This window comes from Schistocerca serialis, chromosome 3 (assembly GCF_023864345.2).
Source record: "Schistocerca serialis cubense isolate TAMUIC-IGC-003099 chromosome 3, iqSchSeri2.2, whole genome shotgun sequence".
NCBI lineage: Eukaryota > Metazoa > Arthropoda > Insecta > Orthoptera > Acrididae > Schistocerca > Schistocerca serialis.
This window is the reverse complement of record NC_064640.1, coordinates 577,510,386-577,537,526: the sequence shown is the minus strand read 5'-3', so window position 1 is coordinate 577,537,526 and position 27,141 is coordinate 577,510,386. Positions and strand designations below refer to the sequence as shown.

The 27,141-nt window shown below is 37.9% G+C and overlaps 1 protein-coding gene across 2 annotated transcripts in view; it reads right to left on the bottom strand.

Moving 5' to 3' along the window:
- LOC126470467 (fibulin-1-like) overlaps nt 1-27,141 on the bottom strand; it is a 660,942-nt gene that overhangs the window by 315,749 nt on the left and 318,052 nt on the right. For both annotated transcript variants that reach the window (XM_050098327.1, XM_050098328.1), the window contains exons 9-10: nt 14,208-14,357; nt 8,052-8,189 (exon numbers count right to left, since the gene is read on the bottom strand). In XM_050098327.1, the coding sequence (XP_049954284.1) occupies nt 8,052-8,189; nt 14,208-14,357 (288 nt within the window). The remainder of the gene's footprint in view (nt 1-8,051; nt 8,190-14,207; nt 14,358-27,141) is intronic.

The window sequence follows — 27,141 nt, the reverse complement described above, 5'->3', positions numbered from 1 at the left end:
CTGAGGTGAGAAAAGTCATGGAATACCACCTAATATTGTGTTGGATCGCCTTTTGCCCAATGTAGTGCAGCAACTCAATGTGGCAGGGACTCAACAAATTGTTGGAAGTCCACTGCAGAAATATTGAGCCAGTCTTCCTCTATAGCCGTTCATAACTGCGAAAGTGTTGCCAGTGCAGGATTTTGTGCATGAGCTGACCTCTCAATTATAACCCATAAATGTTGAATGGGATTCATATCAGGTGGTCAGGGTGGCCAAATCAATTGCTTTAACTTGAATTTTCTTTGAACCAGTTGTGAAATACTGTGGTCCAGTGACATGGCGCACCACACTCAAGCCCTACTATCAGCTCTTACCATCTGTAACCAGAACTCATCTGACCATGCCATGGTTTTCCAATCATCTATGGTCCAACTGATATGGCTCATTAACGTCAGATTTCACCACACTGTCCTAACAGATATATTCTTCATACATCCCAGACTAATTTCTATGGTTATTGTATGGAGCCTTGCTTGTCTATTAGCACTGACTACTCCACACAAACACCACTGCTCTTGGTTGTCAAGTGAAGACCATCAGCCGCTGTGTTGTCCATGGTGAGAGGTAATGTGTGGATTTGGTGTACTTGACACACTCTTGACACATTGGATATCAGAATACTGAGTTCCCTAATGACTTCCAAAATGGAATGTCCCATGTCCCTAGCTCTGACTACTATTCCTCATTCAGAGTCTGTTAATTCACAGTGGGTCACCATAATCACACTGGTAACCTTTTCAAAATGGTTCAAATGGCTCTGAGCACTATGGGACTTAACATCTGAGGTCATCAGTCCCCTAGAACTTAGAACTATTTAAACCTAACTAACCTAAGGACATCACACACGTCCATGACTGAGGCAGGCTTCGTACCTGCGACTGTAGAAGTCGCGCGGTTCCGGACTGAAGCACTTAGAGCCGCTCGGCCACTGCGGCCAGCTGTAACCTTTTCATATGAATCACTTGAGTACAAATGACAGCTCTGCCAATGCACTGTCCTTTTATACCTATTCAATACTACCATGATTTGTATATGTGAATATTGCTATACCATGACTTTTGCAACCTTTGTGTATAGCTACAAGTCATGACCAAGCACTGTATTTTTCATGTTGATGGAGTAATATACAATGGAAAGAGACAAGATATTCCTTACTGTGTTACCATTATAAGATCATTTTCCATTTACCTTCAAGTGACATGAAGCCACTGGAAACATGATCCTTGATGTCCCACAAGAATTGACTGAAATTCTCTGTAATTAAATTTGGCTACTAAGTGTCAAGAACTGTAATACTGTTTGGATATCTATGTGATGCTGAATGTGTAAATTTTAACCACAAACATTTAATAAATAATTACTCTTCAGAAATGATGGTTTTTGTGAGGTATTTATGCTTCAGAAAACTGGCATAACCAAAAAATACCTGAAGAATTAAAAAGTACGTCAGCTCTGACTCAACAGGCACACAAAATTTATATATGTAGACAGGAAAAAATCATTTATTTGTATGGAAAATTTCTGCATAAGTATTTACATATTTTTGTGGAATTTTTTGATGATACAGTGTTAATTTTCTGTGAGCCTATTTGTTTCTATTGTTCTATATATTTGGCTTTTTTCATTGTTTCTCTGTGTTATATTTAGCAGGAGTATTAGATGGCTACCAACAGACTGAATTAATCTGCAAATTAGTTTGCCCAGATTTCTCAACAGTTTCACAGCAATACTGTGTTCTGTTGATGGGGAGTGTGGATACTACTCTTTAAATTACAATGGAGAATATTTGAGGTTGATGGTCTCTCTCTCTTTCTCTCTCTCTCAAACACACACACACACACACACACACACACACACACACACACACACACACACACTGAGAATGATTTAATAATACAACAGGGGTATATTTAACATTATGATGAGTTCATCTATAAATATGAGACAAATTGAAATATGGTTGTAAGTAATTATGTCACACTATAAAACAATGGCTATAGTAATCTTGATTCAGTGTAGTGAATCTAAGGGAGATAGAAACATATTGGTAATGTGTGTAATCTAAATCTACAAGTGTTACAAAAAAGTATAAATAGATGCACAATGAACTAGCAATCAAATGTCCCTCTTTAGAACAATTAAATCTCATTGGTATTATAAAATCACTTTAAGGGATATAATCACTTTAAGGGATATCAACTATTAGTCATCTCTACAAAATGTATCACAGTACCATTACTTTGACGTCAATTAGTTATTTCATTATCATTTCCATCACATTGTTTGGGCCTCATTTTGTTACCAGTGGCAAACATTTTAGTTCTTCTTTACCCCAATAGTGCTTTTGTGTTTGACTATTAGAAACCAAAAAGAAACAGTCTATTCCAAGAGGGTATCATCTGTCTTTCTCACAATTAATAATGAATTCCACAAATGAGCATTAAACTATAGGATAACAGATAGACTGAAAGATATGAGTATCATTGCAATGGTTTAACTTGTGAAGCAACAGTGCAATTTAAAGTCACTCTGAATATCAACTGGACAGGGGGAATCTAATGTAGATGAAAACACTGGCTGAAATTATTGTAGAAAATAGATGTATGTGGGTGGGATGATGGCAAATTTCTTTACTATATATGTGTAATATTGTGACACCATGCAAATTTTGTAATTCATCTCTGTAAACAAAAATCAGTGACTGCACTATTAAGAATAACAACATGTAAAAATTCTTTATGCATGAATGCAACGACTATATAGCATTTGTGAAAATTTTTCTCACTCACAGTTATGGTTAAACAAGGTACTGCACTTTCCATTATAGCATTTATTACAGGGAAAGGCTTATTCCAATTATAAATTAACTTACCCTTTCTGTAGGTGGTGTGTTAGTAAAGCAGAGCAGCTTTGTCCATGATAGGAGGCAGATAAGGAGTAATTGCTGCAGACTGAAGGCAGTAGATGTAAATAAAAAAGTACATATTCTTCAAAAGATTTACAAAGCTTCCAATACTTTGGTTTAATGTTCAGTAATAATTTAAAAAAATTATTATGCTAGATGTTAAATAATTACTTTACTTGCAGAAAAGTAAAATTCTTCATTAATTTGCATTTATGATATAAATGTGTTAGTTACATGCAATAGAAGTGCAGCAAAACAGAAAGAAGTTATGATTTTTAAAGAAATATTCAAAAATCAATCAAGTAATTTTACACACACCATGCCTAATACTGAACATTTACATGCACGTACCTTGAACTAACACAAACTCATAATTAGACTTTCCCCCGACATGCATTAGTCAAGGATTAAAGAAAAAAATATTGGGAAACAAGACAACTGTTTCCAATAATTATTCCTCAATGGATCACTTGTACTCTCCTATGGCAACATATACTCTCTTATGCCAATATAATCAAAATTTAGTACATGTAAAAATAATAGCAGCCATTTTCACTCAGCATTATTCCTGAAAAAATATTCTGATTCAAGCAGTTAATCACTGTGTGAGCAAATACTGTCAAACAGTTCATAGTTAAGGATCTATCATTTTCAATGAAGCATTCAGTGAATATTTGTGCTACCATTATCAGGTGATGCCAACAAAATCATGCTGCAAATTTGCTATTAATGTGCTAGTCATACTTCTTCACTTCCATCAGTGACTGCTTCTTTAGCACCATAACTTGCTGATATTATAAACAAAATGCTTTCTGAGTACAAATTTGTTGTTGTTTCACATGTTGGACCATGATTCATAAATGTACAAACTCTTATTTTGATGATGGAAATTTCAGGATGGAATCAACAACAAAAATGAGTAAAGGCAACCAATCACCCACTGAGTATTGGCTCACAAACTGAAGTATTTGTTACTTGTACAGAAGGGGGTAAAGTATGCTAGCACTAAAATCTTCAATACATTGTATAGTGATATTAAATGCCTGAGAGGTAATATGTTTTTGTAGAAGACTTTTCTGCAGAAATAAATAAAATCTGTTGAGAGTATGGTACTGAAAATCCTTGTCGAATGTAAGTAATTTAGGAGTGAAGTCAACAACTTCTGGATTAGTAGAGACATGAATAAGACTGAAAACTTTGCTAGTTTTTTGGCCTAATCCTTATTCAAGCTAAAGTGTGTGTGTGTGTGTGTGTGTGTGTGTGTGTGTGTGTGTGTGTGTGTGTGCATTTGTGTGCATGTGTTACTCTAGTTTGACAAATAATTAGTCAAAAAACTACTGAAGTTTTCAGTCTTGTTTGTGTGCCCATCAACAACACAACATCTATGCTATTCTGTGAATTCTTATCTTTACCCAAAATTATTTTTGTTTAAAACCTGTTAACTGTATCCCTCATGTGCTAATAGCATTTAAGAGAAGAGTTTATTAAGTTAATATTAAAATGTCTAACTTGAGAACTTCACTTAATTATTCATTTATTTTCTAACCTTCTAAGCTAATATTGCCAACAATATTTTTGTGCGAGAGACTTACAGAATCATGGTGAATCTGCTACTTTTTGTAATTTTCTCCTGATTACTACTACTGCACTCTTGTATTGAAACTATTAATATACTGTAAATGTATCTATATTCTACATATTGATTGCATATGTATATGTCTCTTTTTTATATGTACTAAGATTATATTTTATGTATTGATTTGCTGCACATCCAGATAACTAGTTCATACTTATGAATCTATGGAATGCATAAACCAATTTTTAAAACAATAAAGAAATAAAAAAATAAAAAATGTGTGTGCTGTTGCCTTTTCTAATTTTTGTTTGATGTGTGATTTTCAGAGTTTTCAGTGCTGGATTTAAGGTGACACTTGTGCTTGTCAAACATACCTTTGGTGATATTAATTTCCTCTCTGCCCTTGATGAGAATCACTGAAATCTGTTACTACGACAAGGGACATTCAGCCAGTTGCATGGCAAGGAAGGCCAACTTTGACTGTAGGATTTTGTAAGCGTGTGTGTGTAAATTGGAAAAATTGAGCTGTGATTATAAGGTTTATTTTTGTGTTTTTACCCACTGTCCAGTGTCTTGGATACAAAGTGTGTGTTATCATAATTCAATGCATTATTTACACAGTAGTTTGCACATATGAGTGTATTTTATTTAGAAATACTGCCTCTCTCAAACTCTGCAGTATCCTCATCACCATCACACAAGCTGAGAACCATTATACTTAGTTTTGTACATGTAATCCATCAAAATAATAAGTGAGTGGTCAGCTACAAAGGCTATATTTTACATATATGAATTGACTATTTTTTAACATGGTCACAATGGTGCTAGAGGAGCAGGTGCGGATCAAATGGGGAGGGGGGAGGGGGCGGAGAGAGGGAGGGCTCCAGGAACACCATCTCCACCCCTTCCAAAAAATTACACATTTATATTTTATATATTTCAGTTTGCAAATTTATCAGCTAACTTTTGATAAACAAAGAACATAAAAACTAAGAGTCTTAATAATTGCAGAAATTCAAGAAAACTGAACTATTTCTTAATGCAGGGTACTTTTCAGTTGTTTGCCTGTAGGCTTGTGCATGTAGATTGCCTTGGAGAAAACTTTCCAGTCAGGTAAAGTAGAGCATTCACAGGCTAACTGTACCTGTTGCCAATGAGAAATTCCACATAGTTTGTGAGTACACAAGTAGAGCCGACAAAACAAAGGAAGGTGAGTGCAGCAAGACAGAAAGGTAAAACTCATCCAACAAATGAAAAATGATGGTGAGATTGCCATCACCAAATGGAGGTGGAAATAACTGAAACAAAAAGCACTCCCCGTGATTTACACACTTGCATAGCCATAGTCTGCAGACCTTTATTTGCAATGGTAGTGCTAAGTAAACTGCTGTTAATGGTGAGTGCACACTTTGATTTTATGCTATACAATTTATCATATTGTGAGGAACAGTGCTACTATAGCTCTCAACACAATTATATGACACATCAACTTCTCAAACTTTTGTATGACAACTTTTAAAATGATTTATTTTTACGAACTGTATTTTTTGGAATTTATGCTGCAGTGTTGTATTAAGCACTAATGTAAACAAATTATTATTACATTAACACCATTTTTATATCTTAGTGTTGTGAAAATCCTATTATCTGTCGCATTGGAAAGTGATAGTGGCAAAAGATTACATTTAGGGGAGGAACAAACCAACTGTGACCCCCTTACCCCAACAAACAAACAGTGGCTCCCTACCTGTGAATCATTTTTCCTTCTCTCTCTCTCTCTCTCTCTCTCTCTCTCTCTCTCTCTCCCTCTCTCTGCAACAATGTTTTCAACCTTACTATCTGGGCATTTTTTAACATGGCCCTGCTGTTCCTCATTTAACCATAATACTTTATGAGACCAGGAAAAAAGATATATGCCTCATTTTATGAGGCCTTGCAAAAGCTATACAGGCCCATTAAAAACAAATGTGGCATGCTGTCTTCAGGCAGTGTTTTGCTGCAAGACAGTGGTTGATCAGTTCCAGTTTCATCAACTGAACAAATTCAACCAGTCAAATGGAAGTGATGGATCACATTTCCTGCAGGCCACAGACAGAACCACTAGACTTCTACCTCTTCCTGGAGGTAAAACAGTAGTTGGGTGTATGGCATTTCACCTCAAATGAGAAACTGGAACACTGTGATAGCATGACTCAAAAGATTAGCAGCAGTTTCCCCCTTTATTTGTTTACTGTTGGAACTAGAGTAAACTGTATGCCATTACAAAAAAAAGTCTCAATCAACATGGTAATGATTTTGTTGAAATATAGTCTGTACATGTAAGTAGTATAAGTACGTAAATCATTTTAGATATTCACACTTATTTTAAATTTGAACTCCACCAAAAATTGAAAAAATACTGCCTTCATATGTGAAACAATGGGATAATCTGTTACTGAAGATCTGTGACTCAAACTCATGCTCATCATTCATGAAAGTGACGAGATTGGACTGAGCAAATGTTGGGAATTTGTACGGGCACTGATAACCACACATTTGAGCACCCCCCAACCCAGACATCATCATCATCATCATCATCACCACCATCATCAAACTCATAAAAGTTGTGTAATTTCAAAAACTGCTATATATCCAAAAAAGAAGAATCTCAGGAGTCTTTTTTATCTTCTTATTAGTGAACAGCGAAAGTGACCTTTGAAATGAGGATCTACCGAGTGCTGTGGCAAAACATACACTGCCACCATTATTAACATGGTATAAGACCAATGTAAAAGATAAAAGCTTTTAATGTTTACGAGATCAGTTGTCACTGAAGGCTGCATTAACATGTATTTGTGTCAGTAAGAACACTGGATTTGCATTTAGGGGAGGTGTCATAAATTGTCAAAACAGGCAATTGCTAGAAAGGTTCCTTGAAAAGAACACGTGAATTTCCTTACCTACCTTTGTTCTATCCAGTATGATTAATCTATAATTATCTCATCAGCCACATGACATTAAACATCAATCAACCTATAAATAGACAGCAAAACTTCACAAATGTCACTGTTCCAGTTACAACTTTCTGAGGCTGTTTGCAAGGGAATGGTCCAAATACACTTTACTGATGGCATTAGTGGCAGAGATAAGTCATGCAGAACTGAAAACTTTTAAAAGGTGTGCTATCGACTATGCTTAAGAACATTCAGAGTAGCAAGTCTCTGCCAAGATAGGAGTGTATTGCTTCCATCACCTTGATCTCCAGTGATTGTAGGAAGCAGAGCTTGATGACAGCAGCAGAACAGAAAAATGACAGAATGTACGTACTGCCCACAAAGCAAGAGGAATTGATGTCACCAGTATCACCAGTGGGTTTTGGGATGATTTCTTTTTGTGGTTCATCGAGAGCCTCTCAAATCTTAACTATGCTTCATCACACTAAAATTGTTTGGAAGAGGTGAAAATCTTTCTTTATTTTTATTTTTGGAAAAAATAATATCAGTCTTTTTCAGGATTAACTTAAGCAACAGATAATTTTAGAGGTCTTACCTTCACATACTGCCAACTTCTTATTGAACTTGTATCCAGCTGGACATGAAGCAGAGCAAGTGAAATTTCCTTCTGTATTTTGACATACTGGTTTATCCCCTTGGCAATTATGAAGTCCTCTCTCACATTCATTTATGTCTGGAAATTTTTGGAAAATTTAACACTGATGACATTTGTTGCAACAAAGTGCTGTTTAAACTGCTATTTTCTTCTTTATTATTACCCTCTGATGAAAGTGTTCTTGAAACATATTCCAGCAAGAATTCATATATTTTCATTGTGCATCTGCTTTTGGGTATAGAATACACTAAGATCAATAAGCATGTGTTCCTACACAGAGCCATGTAACAGTACATATAAACACAGATCATTAGAATATACAAGGCCTGTTACTTGCAGTAAGGTGGTACTTTTCTATGTCAATCTGCTACCATTAAACTACAATATTTGTACACACAAGGACTTGACAGAGACTTTGTATCAGAACCTATACAACCTACAGTGCTGAATATGATTCAATGGAAAGAAATAATATTGATCACCTTACTTGTATAGAGATATTTGTTTAGCTAGCATGCTTTATATTGAAAGCACCCTGTAAATTTTTTTCTTTTTCTTTTAAGATGCTTGTGAATTATTGCCTTCTTATATTGGCTAGAATATAAAATGATACTACTGTAGGGTTAACAAACCTTCTCTTAGGGTGTAACACAGTTCACCCTTTTCATATACATGGCATCATGCTAGTAATAGATGTAGGCAAACAGGTAGATTCTGTCTTATACATTTCTGAAATGTGTTTGCCACTGTACCACATCACTGGCTGCAATATAAGATCATACTGAGCATCTTCATAGATGTCTGACTGGTTCATTTAATATGTAGTTAATAGCACACAGTTCATTATAATGGATGGAAAACATTTTTCAGAAATGAAAGTAACATCAGGTGTGCTCCATGGAAGCATAATAGGACATCTAATGATCTCAGCATACAGAAACAATTTACCAGATAGAATCAGCAGACCTATGGGATTGTTCACTGACAATGCAGTTGTCTGCAGGAAATTACCATAATTGGATGATTGTAAGGAAGCAGATAGACTTAGATGAAATTCCCTCTTGGTTTAATAACAGTTGCCCTCTTTAAATGTGGATAAATGTCACATAATACCTATTATGAAGATAAGAGAACTCAGTAGTATCCACTTACAAGATTATATATGAACATTTTCAGCATGTAAAGTTGTATAAGTAATTAGTTTTAATACTAAGAAGTAATATGAAAGGATTAACACATACAATTAGTATTAGGGTATGAATAAAAGATTTGGATTTGTTGAAGGCATTTGGGAAAGTGCAGTGCATCCGTAAATGCAAAGACACTAGTGTGATCAATTCTAGAGCATTGTTACAATGTTTGAAGTTATTATCTGGTACATATCACAGCAGAAAAATTCCAAGTTGCTAGGATTGTAACAGGTTAGAATAGCCCATCCGAATGTGTAAGAGATATTATCGTGGAACATACATGAGAATACGATGGCATAGATCTCACAGAAAATTGTTGGGTAAATTTAGAGACCATTTATTTGAAAAAGACCACCATCTTATACCTGACGTAGGGATCATGAGAATAAGATGAGAGAGATTAGGGCATACACAGAACCATACAGACAGTAATTTTTCTCTCACTAAATATGCAACTGAAATAGGAGAGAAAGCCAATAATACTGGAATGAAGTCCTTCTCTCTATGCACTGTAAAGTAGCTAGTGGAGTCTCTATGTGGATGTTGGCCAGTGTGCTTCAAGCTACAATAGTTGAAAAGTTGCACTGCTTCTTATTTCCAAACTGCAGCTTTCCAAAATGAGTGTTGCAACTGAAAATTTCATAGAATGAGAAATTCATTCTGCAACACATTTTTAGACTTAAAAATCTTGAAATTGTTGACAATCATCAAGAAATTTGTGCTGTACAGAGAGCAGATTTAAAGAGTGAAGGTGTAGAGCATCAATGGTGTAATCCGTGTACAAGTGGAAGGACACATGTTCATAGCAATAACAGCTATGGCCATCTATAGTCAACAATGAGCTGGAACAGAAAACTGACAAATGATTCATAAAAGACAGCATTTTATGTTATCTCAATTTTTTGCAGATTTCTCAAGATGATTTGTATGATGTGGTGCCCAAACAATTATGATAGCAAAAGTTCCCAGAATTTCCTTCTGAGAACCACAAGACTCACAGTACAACTGTTTCTCTGAACTAACTTTTTCGTTATGATGCAAAAGGTGAAGTTCTGTTGAATGGAATCTTGATTGGAGATGAAACTGAAATGTTTCTCATGCTAACACAGAGACAAAAGAGGAGTCAAGGATGTGGGTCATACTGTCTCACCCAACAAATCAAAGCAGTATGCAAACTCTGTCACCCAGAAAGGTTATAACTATCATTCTGGGAAGTAAAAGGAATCTTCTTAGTGTATTTTATGAATTTTGTAAGGGTAATCATTACTGAAGCCTACTGTGAGACATGAGTAAAACTTATAGGAGCCATTCAACACTATAGTGTTCAGCTACATTCTCGCCAGCAAAGACAAAAACTGTTGCATCAGTTCAAACGAAACATTAATTTCAGACAACAGAATTTTATGTTGAGGGAATTTCTCAACTTTCTGTGATATGCAATACATGCTTAAATCTGAATGGTAATTATGTAGAAAAGTAGTGTACTTTTAAGATTTTCTAATACATTTTCTTTAACAATTCCAGTATTTTATTTATTGCCTAATGGGAGTTACTTTCGAGATAGCCTTCATGGCAGATAAACCACAACTTCTGAAGAGCTTTGATTATGAAACTTCCTGGCAGATTAAAACTGTGTGCCCGACCGAGACTCGAACTCGGGACCTTTGCTTTTCATGGGCAAGTGCTCTATCATCTGAGCTACCGAAGCACGACTCATGCCCGGTCCTCACAGCTTTACTTCTGCCAGTATCTCATCTCCTACCTTCCAAACTTTACAGAAGGTAGGAGACGAGATACTGGCAGAAGTAAAGCTGTGAGGACCAGGCATGAGTCGTGCTTCAGTAGCTCAGATGGTAGAGCACTTGCCCGCGAAAAGCAAAGGTCCCAAGTTCAAGTCTTGGTCGGGCACACAGTTTTAATCTGCCAGGAAGTTTCATATCAGCACACACTTCACTGCATAGTGAAAATCTCATTCTGGAAACATCCCCCAGGCTGTGGCTAAGCCATGTTTCCGCAGTATACTTTCTTTCAGGAGTGCTAGTTCTGCAAGGTTCACAGGAGAGCTTCTGTAAAGTTTGGAAGGTAGGAGGGGAGATACTGGCAGAAGTAAAGCTGTGAGGACCGGACGTGAGTCGTGCTTTGGTAGCTCAGATGGTAGAGCACTTGCCCACGAAAGGCAAAGGTCCCGATTTCGAGTCTCGGACGAGCACACAGTTTTAATCTGCCAGGAAGTTCCATATCAGTGCACACTCCACTGCAGAGTGAAAATCTCATTCAGGAAACATCCCCCAGGCTGTGGCTAAGCCATGTCTCCGCAGGATCCTTTCTTTCAGGAGTGCTAGTTCTGTGTGGTTTGCAGGAGAGCTTCTGTAAAGTTAGGAAGGTAGGAGACGAGATACTGGCAGAAGTAAAGCTGTGAGGACCAGGTGTGAGTTGTGCTTCTGTAGCTCAGATGGTACAGCACTTGCCCGCGAAAGGCAAAGGTCCCGAGTTCGAGTCTCGGTCATGCACACAGTTTTAATCTGCCAGGAAGTTTCATATCAGCGCACACTCCGCTGCAGAGTGAAAATCTCATTCTGGAAGCTTTGATTATGTTCATTGAGCACCGAAATGTGAAATATAGAGTCCACCAGAAAAATGTACACACTCTTTGTCAGGCTCTATTGAGATATCAATACTGTCACTCAATTTGAGTTACGAGTGTGTTGTAGTATGGCCCTTGGCTCAACAGATGTTATTACTTTCATCTCAGTATTGAGAAAACAAGATGGCTTGAGCATGCTTGACATTTGAGCAATGAAAATGTATTATGAAGTGGTTTTTCAAGTTTGATAATGTCATTGAAGTGCAGAGTCAGTAGAGGTGGGAATTTGATACAGAACCACCAATCCACCTAACATTAAATGCATCATTGACAAGTTTGAACTGTATGGAACAATTTTTGATATTCACAAAGGAAGATCAGGAAGATAGTGTACAGCTACAAGTCCTGCTTTGTTGGCTCTTGTGTTGGAAGCATTATATAATTCTCCACAGAAGTCTGCTTTGCAATGTGCACATGAAATGGGTGTTAGCAGTACAAGTGTATGAAGAATTCTGAAAGATGAAAAGTGGAAAGTTTGCATTCATGGTTACTGCATGTGATTAATGGCGATCCTGACTGCCAAATGCAATTTTGTGAGCAGTATCAGCAAATGGTAACTGATGACGAGCAATCTGTTATGAAGGTAATGTGGAGTGACGAGGCACAATTTAAAATTAATGGAACCATGAATCAGCATAACAGTGTGTACTGGGCATTGGAAAATCCACATGTTTATGTGGATAAAGTGGTCAATCTACCACGGGTTCATGTGAGGTGTGGACTATCATCTAGGGGCTCTACTAGGATCCCTTTTCTTTGATGCTACCGTCACTGGAGAAATGTACCTGGAAATGTTATGCACATCAATTTTGCCAGGTACACATACTTTATGGAGTTGATGAACGGGTCTTCTACCAACAGGATGGGGCGCCACCACACTACCATCTAGATATATGAGCTTTCTTGGATGACAGTTTTCTGGAGCACTAGATTGGACGAAGGGGGTCCATTAAGATCCCTCCATGGTCGCCAGATCTAACACCTATGGACTTTTACTTGTGGGGTACTGTGAAAGATAACATCTATCAACGTAAGCCATGCATGCTGGAGGAACTTCACCAGGAGATTACAGGAACATGTGCAGCAATCTCCACTGTAACAGTGACTACCATAGTTGCGCAACTGCTTGTCATCCTGTTATGTATATAACCACCAATGGTGAACATTTTGAACATTTAAAGTAACCATGAACTGAAGGTTGTACAACATGTAAGATCAATTATTAAATGTAAAATAAACACGAAAGTAATATTTTCATTCCTTAAAGTGTGTATACATTTTTCTGGCAGACTCCGTACTCTCCCCAAAGTTATATCACAAAGTGATACTGCACTGCTCCCTGTCTCTAATCAAGTCCTGCTTTCAGTGCCCACACCAAATGAATAATTTTGATTTGAATGACACGTCCCACATACCCAGCCAGTGCATCATATTCTAGACCTGTCATACTTACATCCTACTCCATTAGAGACTGGGTCATTTGTGAAGTAGCATTGTATCAACCAGCTATGCTGCAACCAGTGTGCAGCTGTTTATGTGGGCATTAGTACCAACCAGGTATTCACACTGATGAATAGGAACAGATGAACTGTGGCTATGGGCACAGTTGACAACACAGTGACAAACCCTGTTACTCAGTGTGGTTGACCCTAAAGGCTGCTTCATAACAGATACCATCCAAATCATCACCTCAAGCACCAAATTCTCACAACTGTGCAGATGGGAAAGAGCCCTTGAACACATCCTTTAATCCCATTGTCCCCTGAACTCAGTCTTCATTGATCTCTGCCCTTTATGCTGTGTGCCTCTGTACAACACCTCCTCCCCAGCAGTCTGCTTCCTATTCCTATTTTCCTTCAGCCAGTATGTTTACCCTGCAGCATAAACACACAGTCTATTCTGAACTACTCCCACCCTTGATATTTGTATATAAAATTCCATTTGTAGTATCTCAATGTGTTTGATGAACGACTCATTGGATACACATACATACTTCCTGAATTCAGAAATGACTTCACATCCTTTCACTATTCTATGCACATTTTTACTTATATAATGCATAGCACTAAGAACTTCAGAGCACAATGAGTCCCTTAAAGACAATTTTTCTTTTCATTCACTTAATGTGAGGAGAATATTATTGAAACAATCTGCAGATGAACAGACTGAAGGGAAAGAAATCAGAAAAACAGTTGTTTAGCTGTGCATTTATATTATAACCTTTACACAAATAAATTTATGAAACTATGTCAACAACTTTACCTTCACAGATTTGGTCTGCTTCATTGAATGTGTATCCTGGTCTGCAATCTTCAGCCAGCACTTGTCCAAAGCACACAAATGATCCAATTGTATTTTGACATATACTGAAGTTTCCACAGATGCCCCAGTTCAGGTCACATTCATCTATATCTTTAATAAGAACAAACATCTGACATGTACATAATCCATACAATCTTACAGAATTATCATTAGTTAGTGAATGGTGTTTTATGACAATTATTTGACATAGGGTTAACTCCTGTGAGTCACATAAAAACGTTGAATTGTATACTCGGTATATTTCCAGTCAACTATCTTTCATTTAAGACATTCATATTATATTATTTACTTTGGGGTTATGCAATTTTCATTTCAGATGTCATTCGAGACACCAAAAGGCACACAATACAATACAGATGTCTATTGAAAATAATGTAGAATAGCAGAGAATGTCATCTTATGAAAGCATAAGAGTGGTATATTTTCTTTCTGTAATTTATTCAGTTGTATTAAAATATTTTCATTTACCATAAAACTTCTATATATAAAGCATCACTGGGTACAAAAAGAAGAGAAGGAAATGGTTTCACATCTGCCATGTACTCATATTGTAATTGTTTGATTGCACCGAATTTATATCATCTCCTCATGTATTAAAGTTCATTCTATTGAATTGTCAGTGGAGTACATAGATACATTTACATTACAAGGTTGCATTTCTACTATTTAAAATAAATGTAATATCTAACAATAGTAGGTTGCAAAAGGAACTGTGATATTAATCATCACTATACCAAACAAAAGAAAACAAAATGGCTGCCTCCCTCTGAGCTGCTAGCTACCCATCTCCAATCCCTCTCCTTGCCTCTCATCTCCTCCTGCCTTTATTTACCCCACACTACACAACCCTATTGCAGCCAGTCGACCTGTTGAAATGCAGCACTGGCACTGACAGTCCAGCCGGCACCATTTAGGGGCACAGGCATGTGTATGCATGCATGCGTATGTGTATGTGTTTTCTGTGTATATTTTCCTATAGCTTGTAACAGGATTACTCTGAAAGATAATACTTTTTATTTCTTCTTGTGTGTGTCTACTGACAGCTCAATGCTTCTGCTTTTCAGTGAGTGGTCTCCTTTACTGAAAAGTATTTACACCCTACCAGAACTTTCCAAAATATTTAAACAAAACAAAAACTTACTTTTGACTGAAATAAACACATCCTTGTGCCAAAAAGGTCCTTTTTAGATGGGAGTTCAACTTTATAAAGAATTTCCCAAAGAGATATAAGCAAATAATGGGGCCAAAACGTTTGCAATATGCTTAAAGTCATATGTACAGTATCATTGCTTTTACTTCATTGAAGAATTTTTAAATTTACAAAGTGTATTATACAAATATTTAATATGTAAAGTGCATTATTTTTTAATTAAATATCTACTCACAAAAATCAGTTTTACCTGTATACATGTAAACTGATGTCTTATGCACAGGCAGTTTTTGTAGACAAGAGCACCAATTAAAATACAGTATGTTGTTGTTGTTGTTGTGGTCTTCAGTCCTAAGACTGGTTTGATGCAGCTCTCCATGCTACTCTATCCTGTGTAAGCTTCTTCATCTCTGAGTAACTACTGCAACCTACATCCTTCTGAATCTGCTTAGTGTATTCATCTCTTGGTCTCCCTCTACGATGTTTACCATCCACTCTGCCCTCAAATACTAAATTGGTGATCCCTTGATGCCTCAGAACATGTCCTACCAACCGGTCCCTCCTTCTTGTCAAGTTGTGCCACAAACTCCTCTTCTCCCCAATTCTATTCAATACCTCCTCATTAGTTATGTGATCTACCCATCTAATCTTCAGCATTCTTCTGTAGCACCACATTTTGAAAGCTTCTATTCTCTTCTTGTCCAAACTATTTATCATCCATGTTTCACTTCCATACATGGCTACACTCCATACAAATACTTTCAGAAATGACTTCCTGACACTTAAATCTATACTCGATGTTAACAAATTTCTCCTCTTCAGAAACAGTACAATACACTCTCAGTTTAGTAGCTTGTGAGAGTTTCCCAAAGAAGCCAAATGAAAAGATTCATCAAAGCATCTATGCTATCATGAAGAAAAATATTTAATAAAAGCAACTCAAGTGAAAAGGACAGATAATATAAGACAATTTGCCCATCTACTTTGTGAGGTCGTAGTACTGATCAAAACAGTAAAAATAAGTCCAATAAACATGGGTACAAAAATGAATAGTTTCCGAGATGGCTGTGTAACACTTGGTTGCAGATATTAGCACAATTGTTGCTTTGGTGCTCCACCAAATGTGTTGGCAGGGTATTATGGCATCTTACTCACAGTGCTGTACCTGTCATTAGGTGGTCTGCAGTCAGTTGTGTGGTTTCAGTTGTGTTATGGGCTACATTAGTTTTCATCACGTTTGTGTGCCATATTGTACAGTACTGTCAACGCTGGGTGTGTATCATGGTGTTTTACCTTCTTCAATAAATGGATTCACTTATGTGTGTTTTTGTGCTGTTTGTGCATACAAATGGTGTAGTATATTTACATTTTCTCTCTTCCACATCTTGTTAACAATGGAAGCTTCTACTCGACAAGTGAAATTGTGGATATGATACTCTGCTATGGCTTAGCAAATGCAAGTAGCCTGCAAGATCATGCGTTCTACACTGAAAAATATCCACAGTGCAGAGTGTCCTTGGATAAGCTGTAGAATGAAGGCTTTCATGACCGGGTGACATGGCTGTTGTTATACTTTCCGGGATGTGAGGTCGTGGTCCAAGAACTTTTCTGCTCCTTACATTTCGTCCAGAACTGTGCTGGACTTCCTCAGAGGCGCTGCTCCGCTGAGTCTTGCCGGCAAGACTCAGTGGAGCAACGCCTCTGAGGAAGTGCAGCGCAGTTCTGGATGAAACGTAAGGAGCAGAAAAGTTCTTGGACCACGACCTCACATCCCGGAAAGTATATCAACAGCTTGGATAAGCTGTTCAGCAGACTTCTCCACCATCTCAGAAACACAGATACCCTTACACCTCAGAAGACAGACAGTGGAAGGCTCCACACAGTCTGCATGCCTGACATGGAGGATCATGTGCTACATTGGAGAAAAAACCCCTGAGACCAGTGTGTGACAATTAGCAGCTGTGGAAGGCATGACTCACTCTCTTATCTGTGGGCACTTCATGAACAATTGCTGTACTTACATCATATACAGCACATTCAGGCCCTAGTTCTGTCAATGGCTGTTGCAGAAGTGTGCCACAGATCCACTGTCCACATTCAAGATTTGATTTACTGATGAGGCAGGATTCACAAGAGATGGTGTTGTGAATATCCAGAAATAGCATGTATGGGCAGATGTAAATCCCCAAGAAATACAGGAAAGAGGCATTAACACTGATTTTCTATCAACATATAGGGCAGGCACACTTGGCGATAGATTAATAGAGCCACACGTGCTACCACAAAGGTTAACAGAGGCGCATTATGTGGACTTTCTCATTTATTTATTGCCTACCTCATTTGAGGCTGTGCATTGCAGCAACAAATATAAATGTGGTTCATGCATGATGGTGCACCAGCACACTTTCATCACAATGTGCACAAACATTTGATGCAGACATTTCATGACTGCTGGATTGGTTGGGGGCGTTGCTCACACATTGGCCTGCTTGTTCCACAGAACTCAATCCCTTAGGCTTTTGGTTATAGGGCCACTTGAATGAATTGGTCTATACCACACCAATCAATGATGTGCAAACACTATAGGGTAACATATTCAATATGTGCCAGCAGGTACAACAACAATCAGGTGTACTTCAAATGGTGCATCATTCCTTACACAGGAGGCCAGAGGGGTGCACTGTCATGAACGGATGCCACATTGAATACCTCCTCTAAACACATGTTTATTGCACAAAAAAATGCATTTCTAGACCCATGTTTATTGTACTTATCTCAGAAAATATGCATTTACAGCCCCATGTTTGTGACTTATTTTTCTTGTTTCGATGAGTACTACCACTTCTCAAAGCATTCAACACTTTTTTTGAACACTCTGTACTCTGAATGTCTAGTGAAAATAATATAAATCATTTTCTTATTATTGCTTTAAAGTTTATTCTTTCAATACGATTTTTATTACATGAGCATACTGAAAAGTGGAGCCTCTGAATATTTTATGTGAATATTCTTAAGCTTTTTAAATAAAGCAAATGTTATTCTTCATGTCTACATAATTGCAGTTCTTGGCCAGTAGAGGATTCTGAATTCTAGTATGTTGTCTATCTGCTTAGCTGGGTGGTTATGTGTGGGTTATGTAGCAGGGCCAGGTTCGATTCCCGGCCAGGTTGGGGATTTTCTCCACTCATGGACTGGGTGTTGAGTTGTCCTCATCATCATTTCACCTCATTGACAGCACACAAGTCACCCAACGTGGCGTTGACTGAAATAAGACTTGCACTTGGCGGCTGAACTTCCTCGATGGGGTCTCTCAGCCAACAATACCATACACTCATTTCCATTTATGGCATGTTAACATTGTGATGTGTAACATAACTATGTCAGTGCAAGAGAAATAGCGTGCTGTAATTCAGTTTTGAATTCAAAGAGTTTATCCACATACGGAGCACCCAATCCTTCAGCAGAATAATGCAAGACCACACACAAGCACTGCAACATATTCAACACTTCGATACATTTGGTTCACTGTCATTTACCATCATCCACACAGTCCCAACCTGGCCCCATCAGGTTTTCATCTGTTTCCAAAACTTAAACAACATCTTCAAGAACGTCACATTCATTGTGACAAAGGTGCAAGCAGAGGTGAGACCGTGGCTCAGTCAACAAAATCAAACATTCTACAGTGATGGTATCAACAAACTGGTCTCTTGGCAGGAGAAATGTATGTGTCGCTATGGTAACTATGTTGAAAAATAAATGTTTAGAAATGAAGAATAATGATTTAGAATGTTAATAACATTTGTTTTCTTTAAAAAGCTTTAAGAATCGTCATCTAAAAAATTTCAGAAGCATACTTCTCAGCATTTCCATGTATTTTTCATTTTTTATTTGCAGGTGGTACGGAGGATACAATGAATGGGAGGCAGGCCTGCACGTGCAGCAGAATAACAAAGATGGTGCACCTATATCTGGATGTGCAGCAGCCCAGTGCATCATCAGTGATGATGTACCTGCAGCCTGGCCTGTCATCAATGATGTACCCATGGCTAGAGATGCAGCAGCCTGGTACATCATCTACACTGTACGCATGGCCAAATGTTTATCAGCCTGGCCTGTCGTCTGTGATGTACTCATGGCTCATCCCATCATCTGCGATGTTCCCACAGCACAGCATGACAGCTGTGGCCCATTTGCTGTGGGATATGTCCAGTGGCTGGCTACAGTCGACTAATCCACGGTTGCTGGCGCATGTGAGGACAGGATCTCACTCCCCTGTTTTGGTAACTTGAATGTGGCTACTGAGACCTTACCTCTTCCCTTAATGCTTGCCAAAGTGTCCTGGACAGGGAGCTGCCCAGATACATTGACTCATGTATCCTACCATTAAGTGAAAAGCAGTTCAATACTGTGAACTCAACCCCATCACCTCGCCTCCACACCAGCCCTCAAAGAGGGAAGTGAGGCTGGTGAGGAGAAGAGCACTGTCCAGATTTGGAGGGGGAGGGGGCTAATGGTGTACAGAAAGATAGGAATACAACAATCAGTCGCAGTTCTATTGGTATTTTATTATTCTTGCATATTCAGATTTCAGCTATAAACAGCTGTTTTCAGTGCTAAAATACAAGGAAATCACAGAACTAGAACTGATCTATGTAAAACAATAAGTAAAACATCACATTATCCAACAGAAATGGTGGGGGTGGTTCACGTACCCCAGCAATACAGATAACCGTACCATAGCTGTAACCACAATGGAGGAGTATCTGTTGAGAGGCCAGACAAATATGTGGTTCCTGAAGAGGGGCAGCAGCAGCCTCTTCAGTAGTTTCAGGAAAAAAAGTCTTGACTGATCTGGCCTTGTAATATAAACCAAAATGGCCTTGGTGTGCTGGTACTGAGAACAGCCGAAAGCAAGGGGAAACTACAGCTGTAATTTTTACTGATGACATGCAGCTTTACTGTATGGTTAAATGATGATGGTGTCCTTGTGAGTAACATATTCTGGAAGTAAAATAGTCCCTCATTCGGACCCCTGGGCGGGGACTGCTCACAAGGACACTTATCAGCAGAAACAAAACTTGCATTCTACAGATTGGAGTGTGGAATGTCAGATCCCTTAATCAGGCAGGTAGGTTAGAAAATTTAAAAATGGAAATGGATAGGTTACAGTTAGATATAGCGGGAATTTGTGAAATTTAGTGGCAGAAAGAACAAGACTTCTGAACAGGTGAATACAGGGTTATAAATACAAAATCAAATACGGGTAATGCAGGAGTAGGTTTAATAATGAATAAAAAAATAGGAACATGGATAAGCTACTACAAACAGCATAGTGAACACATTATTGTTGCCAAGACAGACACGAAGCCCAAGCCTACCACAGTAGTAAAAGTTTATATGCCAACTAGCTCTGCAGATGATGAAGAGATTGAAGTAATGTATGACACTATAAAAGAAATTATTCAGAGAATTAAGGGAGACAAAAATTTAATAGTCATGGGGGACTGGAATTCGATAGCAGAAAATGGAAGAGAAGGAAAAGTAGTAGGTGAATATGGACTGGGGGTAAGGAATGAAAGAGGTAGCTGCACGGTAGAATTTTGCACAGAGCATAACTTAATCAGACCTAATACTTGGTTCGAGAATCATGAAAGAAGGTTGTATGTGTGGATGAGGCCTGGAGACACAAGAATGTTTCAGATAGATTAAGTAATGGTATGACAGAGATTTAGAAACCAGGTTTTAAATTGTAAGACATTTCCAGGGGTAGATGTGAACTCTGACCACAATTTATTGGTTATGAACTGCAGACTAAAACTGAAGAAACTGCAAAAAGGTATGAATTTAAGTAGATGGGACCTGGATAAACTGAAACAACCAGAGGCTTTAGACAGTTTCAGAGTGAGAACGATTGACAAGAACAGGGGAAAGATGCACAGTAGAAGAAGAATGGGTAGCTATGAGAGATGAAATAGTGATGGCAGCAAAGGATCAAGTAGGTAAAAAGATGAGGGCTAGTAGAAATCCATGGGTAACAGAAGAGATACTGAATTTAATTGAGGAAAGGATAAAATATAAAAGTGTTGTAAATGAAGCAGGCAAAAAGGAATACAAACATCTCAAAAATGAGATTGTCAGGAAGTGCATAATGGCTAAGCACCGACGGTTAGAGAAGAAATGTAAGGATGTTGAAGCATGTATCACTAGGAGTAAGATAGATACTGTCCACAGGAAAATTGAAGAGACCTTTGGAGAAAAGAGAATCACCTGTATGAATATCAAGAGCTCAGATGGAAAACCAGTCCTAAGGAAAGAAGAGAAAGCAGAAAGGTGGAAGGAGTACATAGAAGGTCTATAGAAGGGCAATGTACTTGAGGGCAATATTATGGAAATGGAAGAGGACATAGATGAAGATGAAATGGGAGATATGATACTGCATGAAGAATTTGACAGAGCACTGAAAAACCTACGTTGAAACAAGGAACCGGGAATAGATAACATTCCGTTAGAACTACTGATAGCCTTGGGAGAGCCAGCCATGTCAAAACTCTTCCATCTGGTGAGCAAGATGTATGAGAAAGGCGAAATACCACCAGACTTCAAGAAGAATATAATAATTGCAATCCCAAAGACAGCAGGTGCAGACAGGTGCGAAAATTACCAAACTACCAGTTTAATAAGTCACAGTTGCAAAATACCAACATGAATTCTTTACAGATGAATGGAAAAACTGGAAGAAGCCAAGAAAGATCAGTTTGGATTCTGTAGAAATGTTGGAACACGTTACGCAATACTGACCCTATGACTTACCTTAGAAGATAGGTTAAGGGAAGACAAATCTACATTTCTAGCATTTATAGACTTAGAGAAAGCTTTTTAAAATGTTGACTGGAATACTCTCTTTCGAATTCTGAAGGTGGCAGAGGTAAAACACAGGGAGTGAAAGGCTATTTACAATTTGTACAGAAACCAGAAGGCATTTATAAGAGTTGAGGGGCACATAAGAGAAGCAGTTGTTGAGAATAGCGTGCAGATGTTAAGAGCCTCCAGACACAAATATTATGCTGATTAACTTTCCTGATACATGAAGGTTGCATGATCTCAGAATAAACATCCTCTCAGGAAGCTGGGATTCATGTCAATATGCTATAGCATAGGTGGAGCAAATTATTGTTGGCATGGTTTGCTGTTCTGCATCAGATGCAGAATTTGCACTTAGTAAGCATACAAATGATGATACTTGTGCACTACATGATGGAGTGTTGATTGTGGTACATTTAAGTTGCCCAGATACCTACCAAATTCACTTATGTGGGCTTCTAAAAAGTGCTTATCTTAAGTCCTCCACTGCCTCTTCCAAAACAATATGACATTCACCATCAGAATGTTTCAGAACACTTCTAGTTGCCAGAAACTTATGATACCATTGCCTGACTGTTTAGACATCCAGTGAATCACATCTGTACAACCTACAATCTTTTATTTGCACAGTAATCAGTGATTTTGTTTCTGCAAACCACATCACTGCTTACACAGATTCATGTGGAGTCACCATTTTTGCTTCATATGATCATGCTGCACTCTGGCGACAACTGTTGAGAGTTCTGAGGAAGAGATATAAATTCTTTGTGATGTTCTAGCACATGGTGTAATTTCAGCCAGCCATGCTTCACAAAGGTGCTGCATGTAACCTACACAACAGGTGACAGAGGAAGCACACGGAGCTCGAGAAAGAGCTGAAATTGGATGGCAGTTGGTCCCCTACCACTTGTCTCACAGAACTGTCAGTCACAAAGTAATTTAATCAGAATATAGTGAGAGTTTTTTGTAGTATTGTCTTTCTACAGCTTTCCGTCATACATATACTCCTATCTACTCTGCCTCTTCACTGTTACCTCTGCCACGATTTTGAAAAGCATTACATTAGATTTACCAAAATAGAGAAAATCCTTTGAGTGAGTAGGATCACCAATATAAGGTGTATAGGAATAGCAATACAAATATACTCTTTGGGCCGGTCATGCAAATCAATTTATGAACACAGAAAGCCTACTAAAAACTTAATTTTATTCTTAATGAATGTCACAGCACAATGTATGATGATGAAAAAATAGAGAATTTAATCAAGTGTGAGGTAGAACAGAAGAACAATGTGACAAGATTCCACTACCTATGGTTTGCTGTGACAGCAGCAACCTCAGTGGTACATGAACTCAGTGCTGGAAGGAGAGTCTCATCATTTTAGCAACAGTCTCCCTAACATTGCCCGTCTAGAAGTTGGCACATGGTACAATGTGATAACACCTACGAAACTAACCTATACCACATTAACTGGTGTATTCAGCACCACAGTTGTAGATTCTAATCACACATTGTGTGTATTGAGTGGTTTCTTTATTCATATGTCTTCTACTGTAAGAAATTTATTTCATGTTTATACAATCTTCAGCTAATTATTCAATTTTATTACAAAAATTAGTAGGTCAAGAAATATTTTTGTAATTGTTGTATAGTCAATAGTTCTGGGAAATGAGCTTTAACATTTTCTCACATCAAAAGTTAAATGTGCAATAGAACACAATCTATGCACAAACACTGAAATCATATTAGCAACAAACTGTCTGACCTAATTAAGCTGTAACTAAAACTTTAGTTGAAAACATTGTTAAGACATGTAAAATAATGCAATTTCACACAAAAACTGTAATATATTCCAGACTATGATTATGACAATATATTTTCTGTAATGTACAGTGCTCCATGATGTGTGTAACTGTTTGCAGAACTAGTACTTATTATTCTAAATTAACAACTGCACAGTTTTCAACAGTGTAAAATAATACTTGTAATTACTTTGAAGTTTTTTAAGATGATGTGGCAGTGACCACCTTAGTTAAGCCCAGTCTTTGTAGAGTCAGTGAAGTGGAGTTCAGTCTTTGTCAAGTTCAGTTGTGATTTTAAATCTCTACAATGTTTGTGAAATCTGATGTAATTTTAACTTTCATAAGGATACTGGAAATCAAAATAAATACCTTGGGTACATCAATTTTTAGTTACAGTGCTACTTTCATATTACAATGTGTGAGGAACATTCTCAGCTACAAAAGTTACTCCTCCAGCAACTTATGACTAATGAATTACCACCACCAACAATGGACTACTATGGAAGTTCAGTTAAATTAAAGTAAATGCAAAACTTATATTGACTATTATTCTTAAAAAGCTGCTTAGTCTTTAAGTCAAGGACAAATTGGATTTTTTTGGTAAATCTGGAAATATAACCCAGATTTGTTACAAAGAGACTTCTTGTTTCACTATGAATACCATTGGCCTCCCTTTTGCAATAGACTTTAGGAAATCTTCCACATTTACTCATCCCACATTGCCAGTCTAACTGGTCATGCATGCATGCTCCTTTTTCAGGAACAACAGAAGAATAAGTTTCTATTAAGTTTCCTGGTAAGGTTGAGAAGGTTGATTTTGTATGTTATTAACACCATGTCTTCTTTGTCGCATTTGAATTTAATGGCTTTGCATGACACGCAAGCAGCAGTCAAATGTGTACTGTGCTGTTCCTATGTTATCTCCCTCACTTAAGTCACTGACTGTCTCAAAACAATAGTTATAAATATATTCGCACAAGTCTAGCAACACAGTAATAAATGAAAACATTCATATCATTACAGTTACAGTCGTATCAATAACACTTATAGAAAAGTGAATTATCAAAAGTTTTAAGGAAACTTGATTATATATGAATTATATAGGAAAAGAGGAACGAAAACTACTTCAAAGAATAGATCTCAGTCCCAGTCTGATACACAGTTTTAATCTGCCATGACTTTTCATTTTAGCACAACACTCTGCTGCAGAGTGAAAAATTCATTCTACATACTTCAAACAAACTTATTACATTTTTCACATTGAGAAAACAGAATGTGGTGTTCAAATAATGACAATGTGTTCATTTTATGGAGAAATGATGATGGCAACTAAGTGACTATACTATCCCTTTACTTTCAATATCTAACACCCAGTGTACTATGGAAAGTGAGAAAGTTAGTCAGTTAGCCTTAATTGGGATTCTAGTTACAAGCAATGAAGAATACATAGCCCTCATGCTATGCAGCAAGCCACTATACATGTACTCATATCAACAGTCCCACTTAAAAACAGTATTATAAGCATGATTGTAACATATGCTAAATATTTATAACACCATCAAGACTTTAAAAATGAGGTGCAGGATTCCAAACACAGTTATTAAAGAAAAAATATATACGAGATTAGGCTAAAAAACAACCAGACTGATATTTTACAGCCAAACACTACAATCCTCACAGTCAAACACGACAATGTTGAGTCACGTGGCTGCTCTCTCATAACATTCCTGCTACCCATTCACCTGCCAACCCCTCAGCAGCCAGCACCAGTAGAGTTGATCTTGAGCAGCAGCTGACACTGACATTGTTTTATGACTTAAGCAAAATTTGTCATTGTTACATACAGCAGCATGGAAAAAGGGTGATGAAAAGTCGACTCAGTGAAGGGACCATCAGTGGTGTTGCTGAGTGAACTTGTTGATTGCTCCAAGAAGAAAGAACATAATCGTAGGCTGGTCCCTCCTCTCTACATTGAATGCAGAGGCATAGGATGGACCAAGCTACATGGCAGGATATCGAGCTGCTGCGATCTCAGTCTTAGCATTGAGTCTGCTGACACAGATGCTGTGGTAGAGATTCAGATAGTGAACATTGCTGATTTCATGGCACTAAAAGGTGCTGTGGCTGCCTACACTGCCGTAGTACCGAAGAAGAAGAAGAAGAAGAAGAAGATGCCACCAAAAAAGTGTGAGATGATGACCAAGGTGCTCCTCTGTGGGCTACCTTGAATCTGCAACAAGACAACAGTCAAAGAAAGGCTTCTACGTGCTGTGGTTTTGGTGATACAGCTGTCAAACTGAGTAACCATATGAACTAGAAGAGGCTGCCATTGTTTGCCACCACCATGCAAATAACAGGTCACATCTTCATGCTGCAGAAGTTCCAAGGCTTCCCCGAGCAAGTTGAAGCTCTACCTCTAGGCCTGGCCCCTAAGCCCCAGTGCATTATGTGTCCAGGACAGGGACATGTGGCTAAGTTTTGCCACAGTGCCCTGACATGCATCAAGATGGGCCACAAATCACAAACTGGCATGGCTGCCCGGCCTTCTCTGGCCAGTGCAACCAAGTGGTGAGCAGATGACAGCAGGTTCCACTTACCGTGAATGGCCGGGAAACCAGAGACCAAGAATATGCCTTTAGAAGTTAACTGCACTCACTGCTTTGAGGAGTGGAAAATATGCATGGAGTGACATAAGGATAATGGAGGGCAGTATATTGTAAGGGATAATGTCAAGTTGTGAAGAAGAAAAAATACAGAATGTCTTATACCTAATCCTGCTATTTATGAAAAGGATAGTTGCTACTCCCCATGTAGCAGACGTGCTGAGTCACAGATAGATGTGCCTATCTGCAACTCAGCATCTCTGCTATATGGTGAGTAGCAACTATCCTTTTCAGAATGTTGTTACAGTCCATCCTGCATTTTCCATTGTTTAATCCAGCTATTTTTTAGTCAAACATTGTGCTCAGCAGGACAGATTAAATGGAGACTGAGAGGTGTGGCATCTTTTGCACTACACTTTGCTTCCAAATTTTCTTGCAGTAAAAGATATAACTGT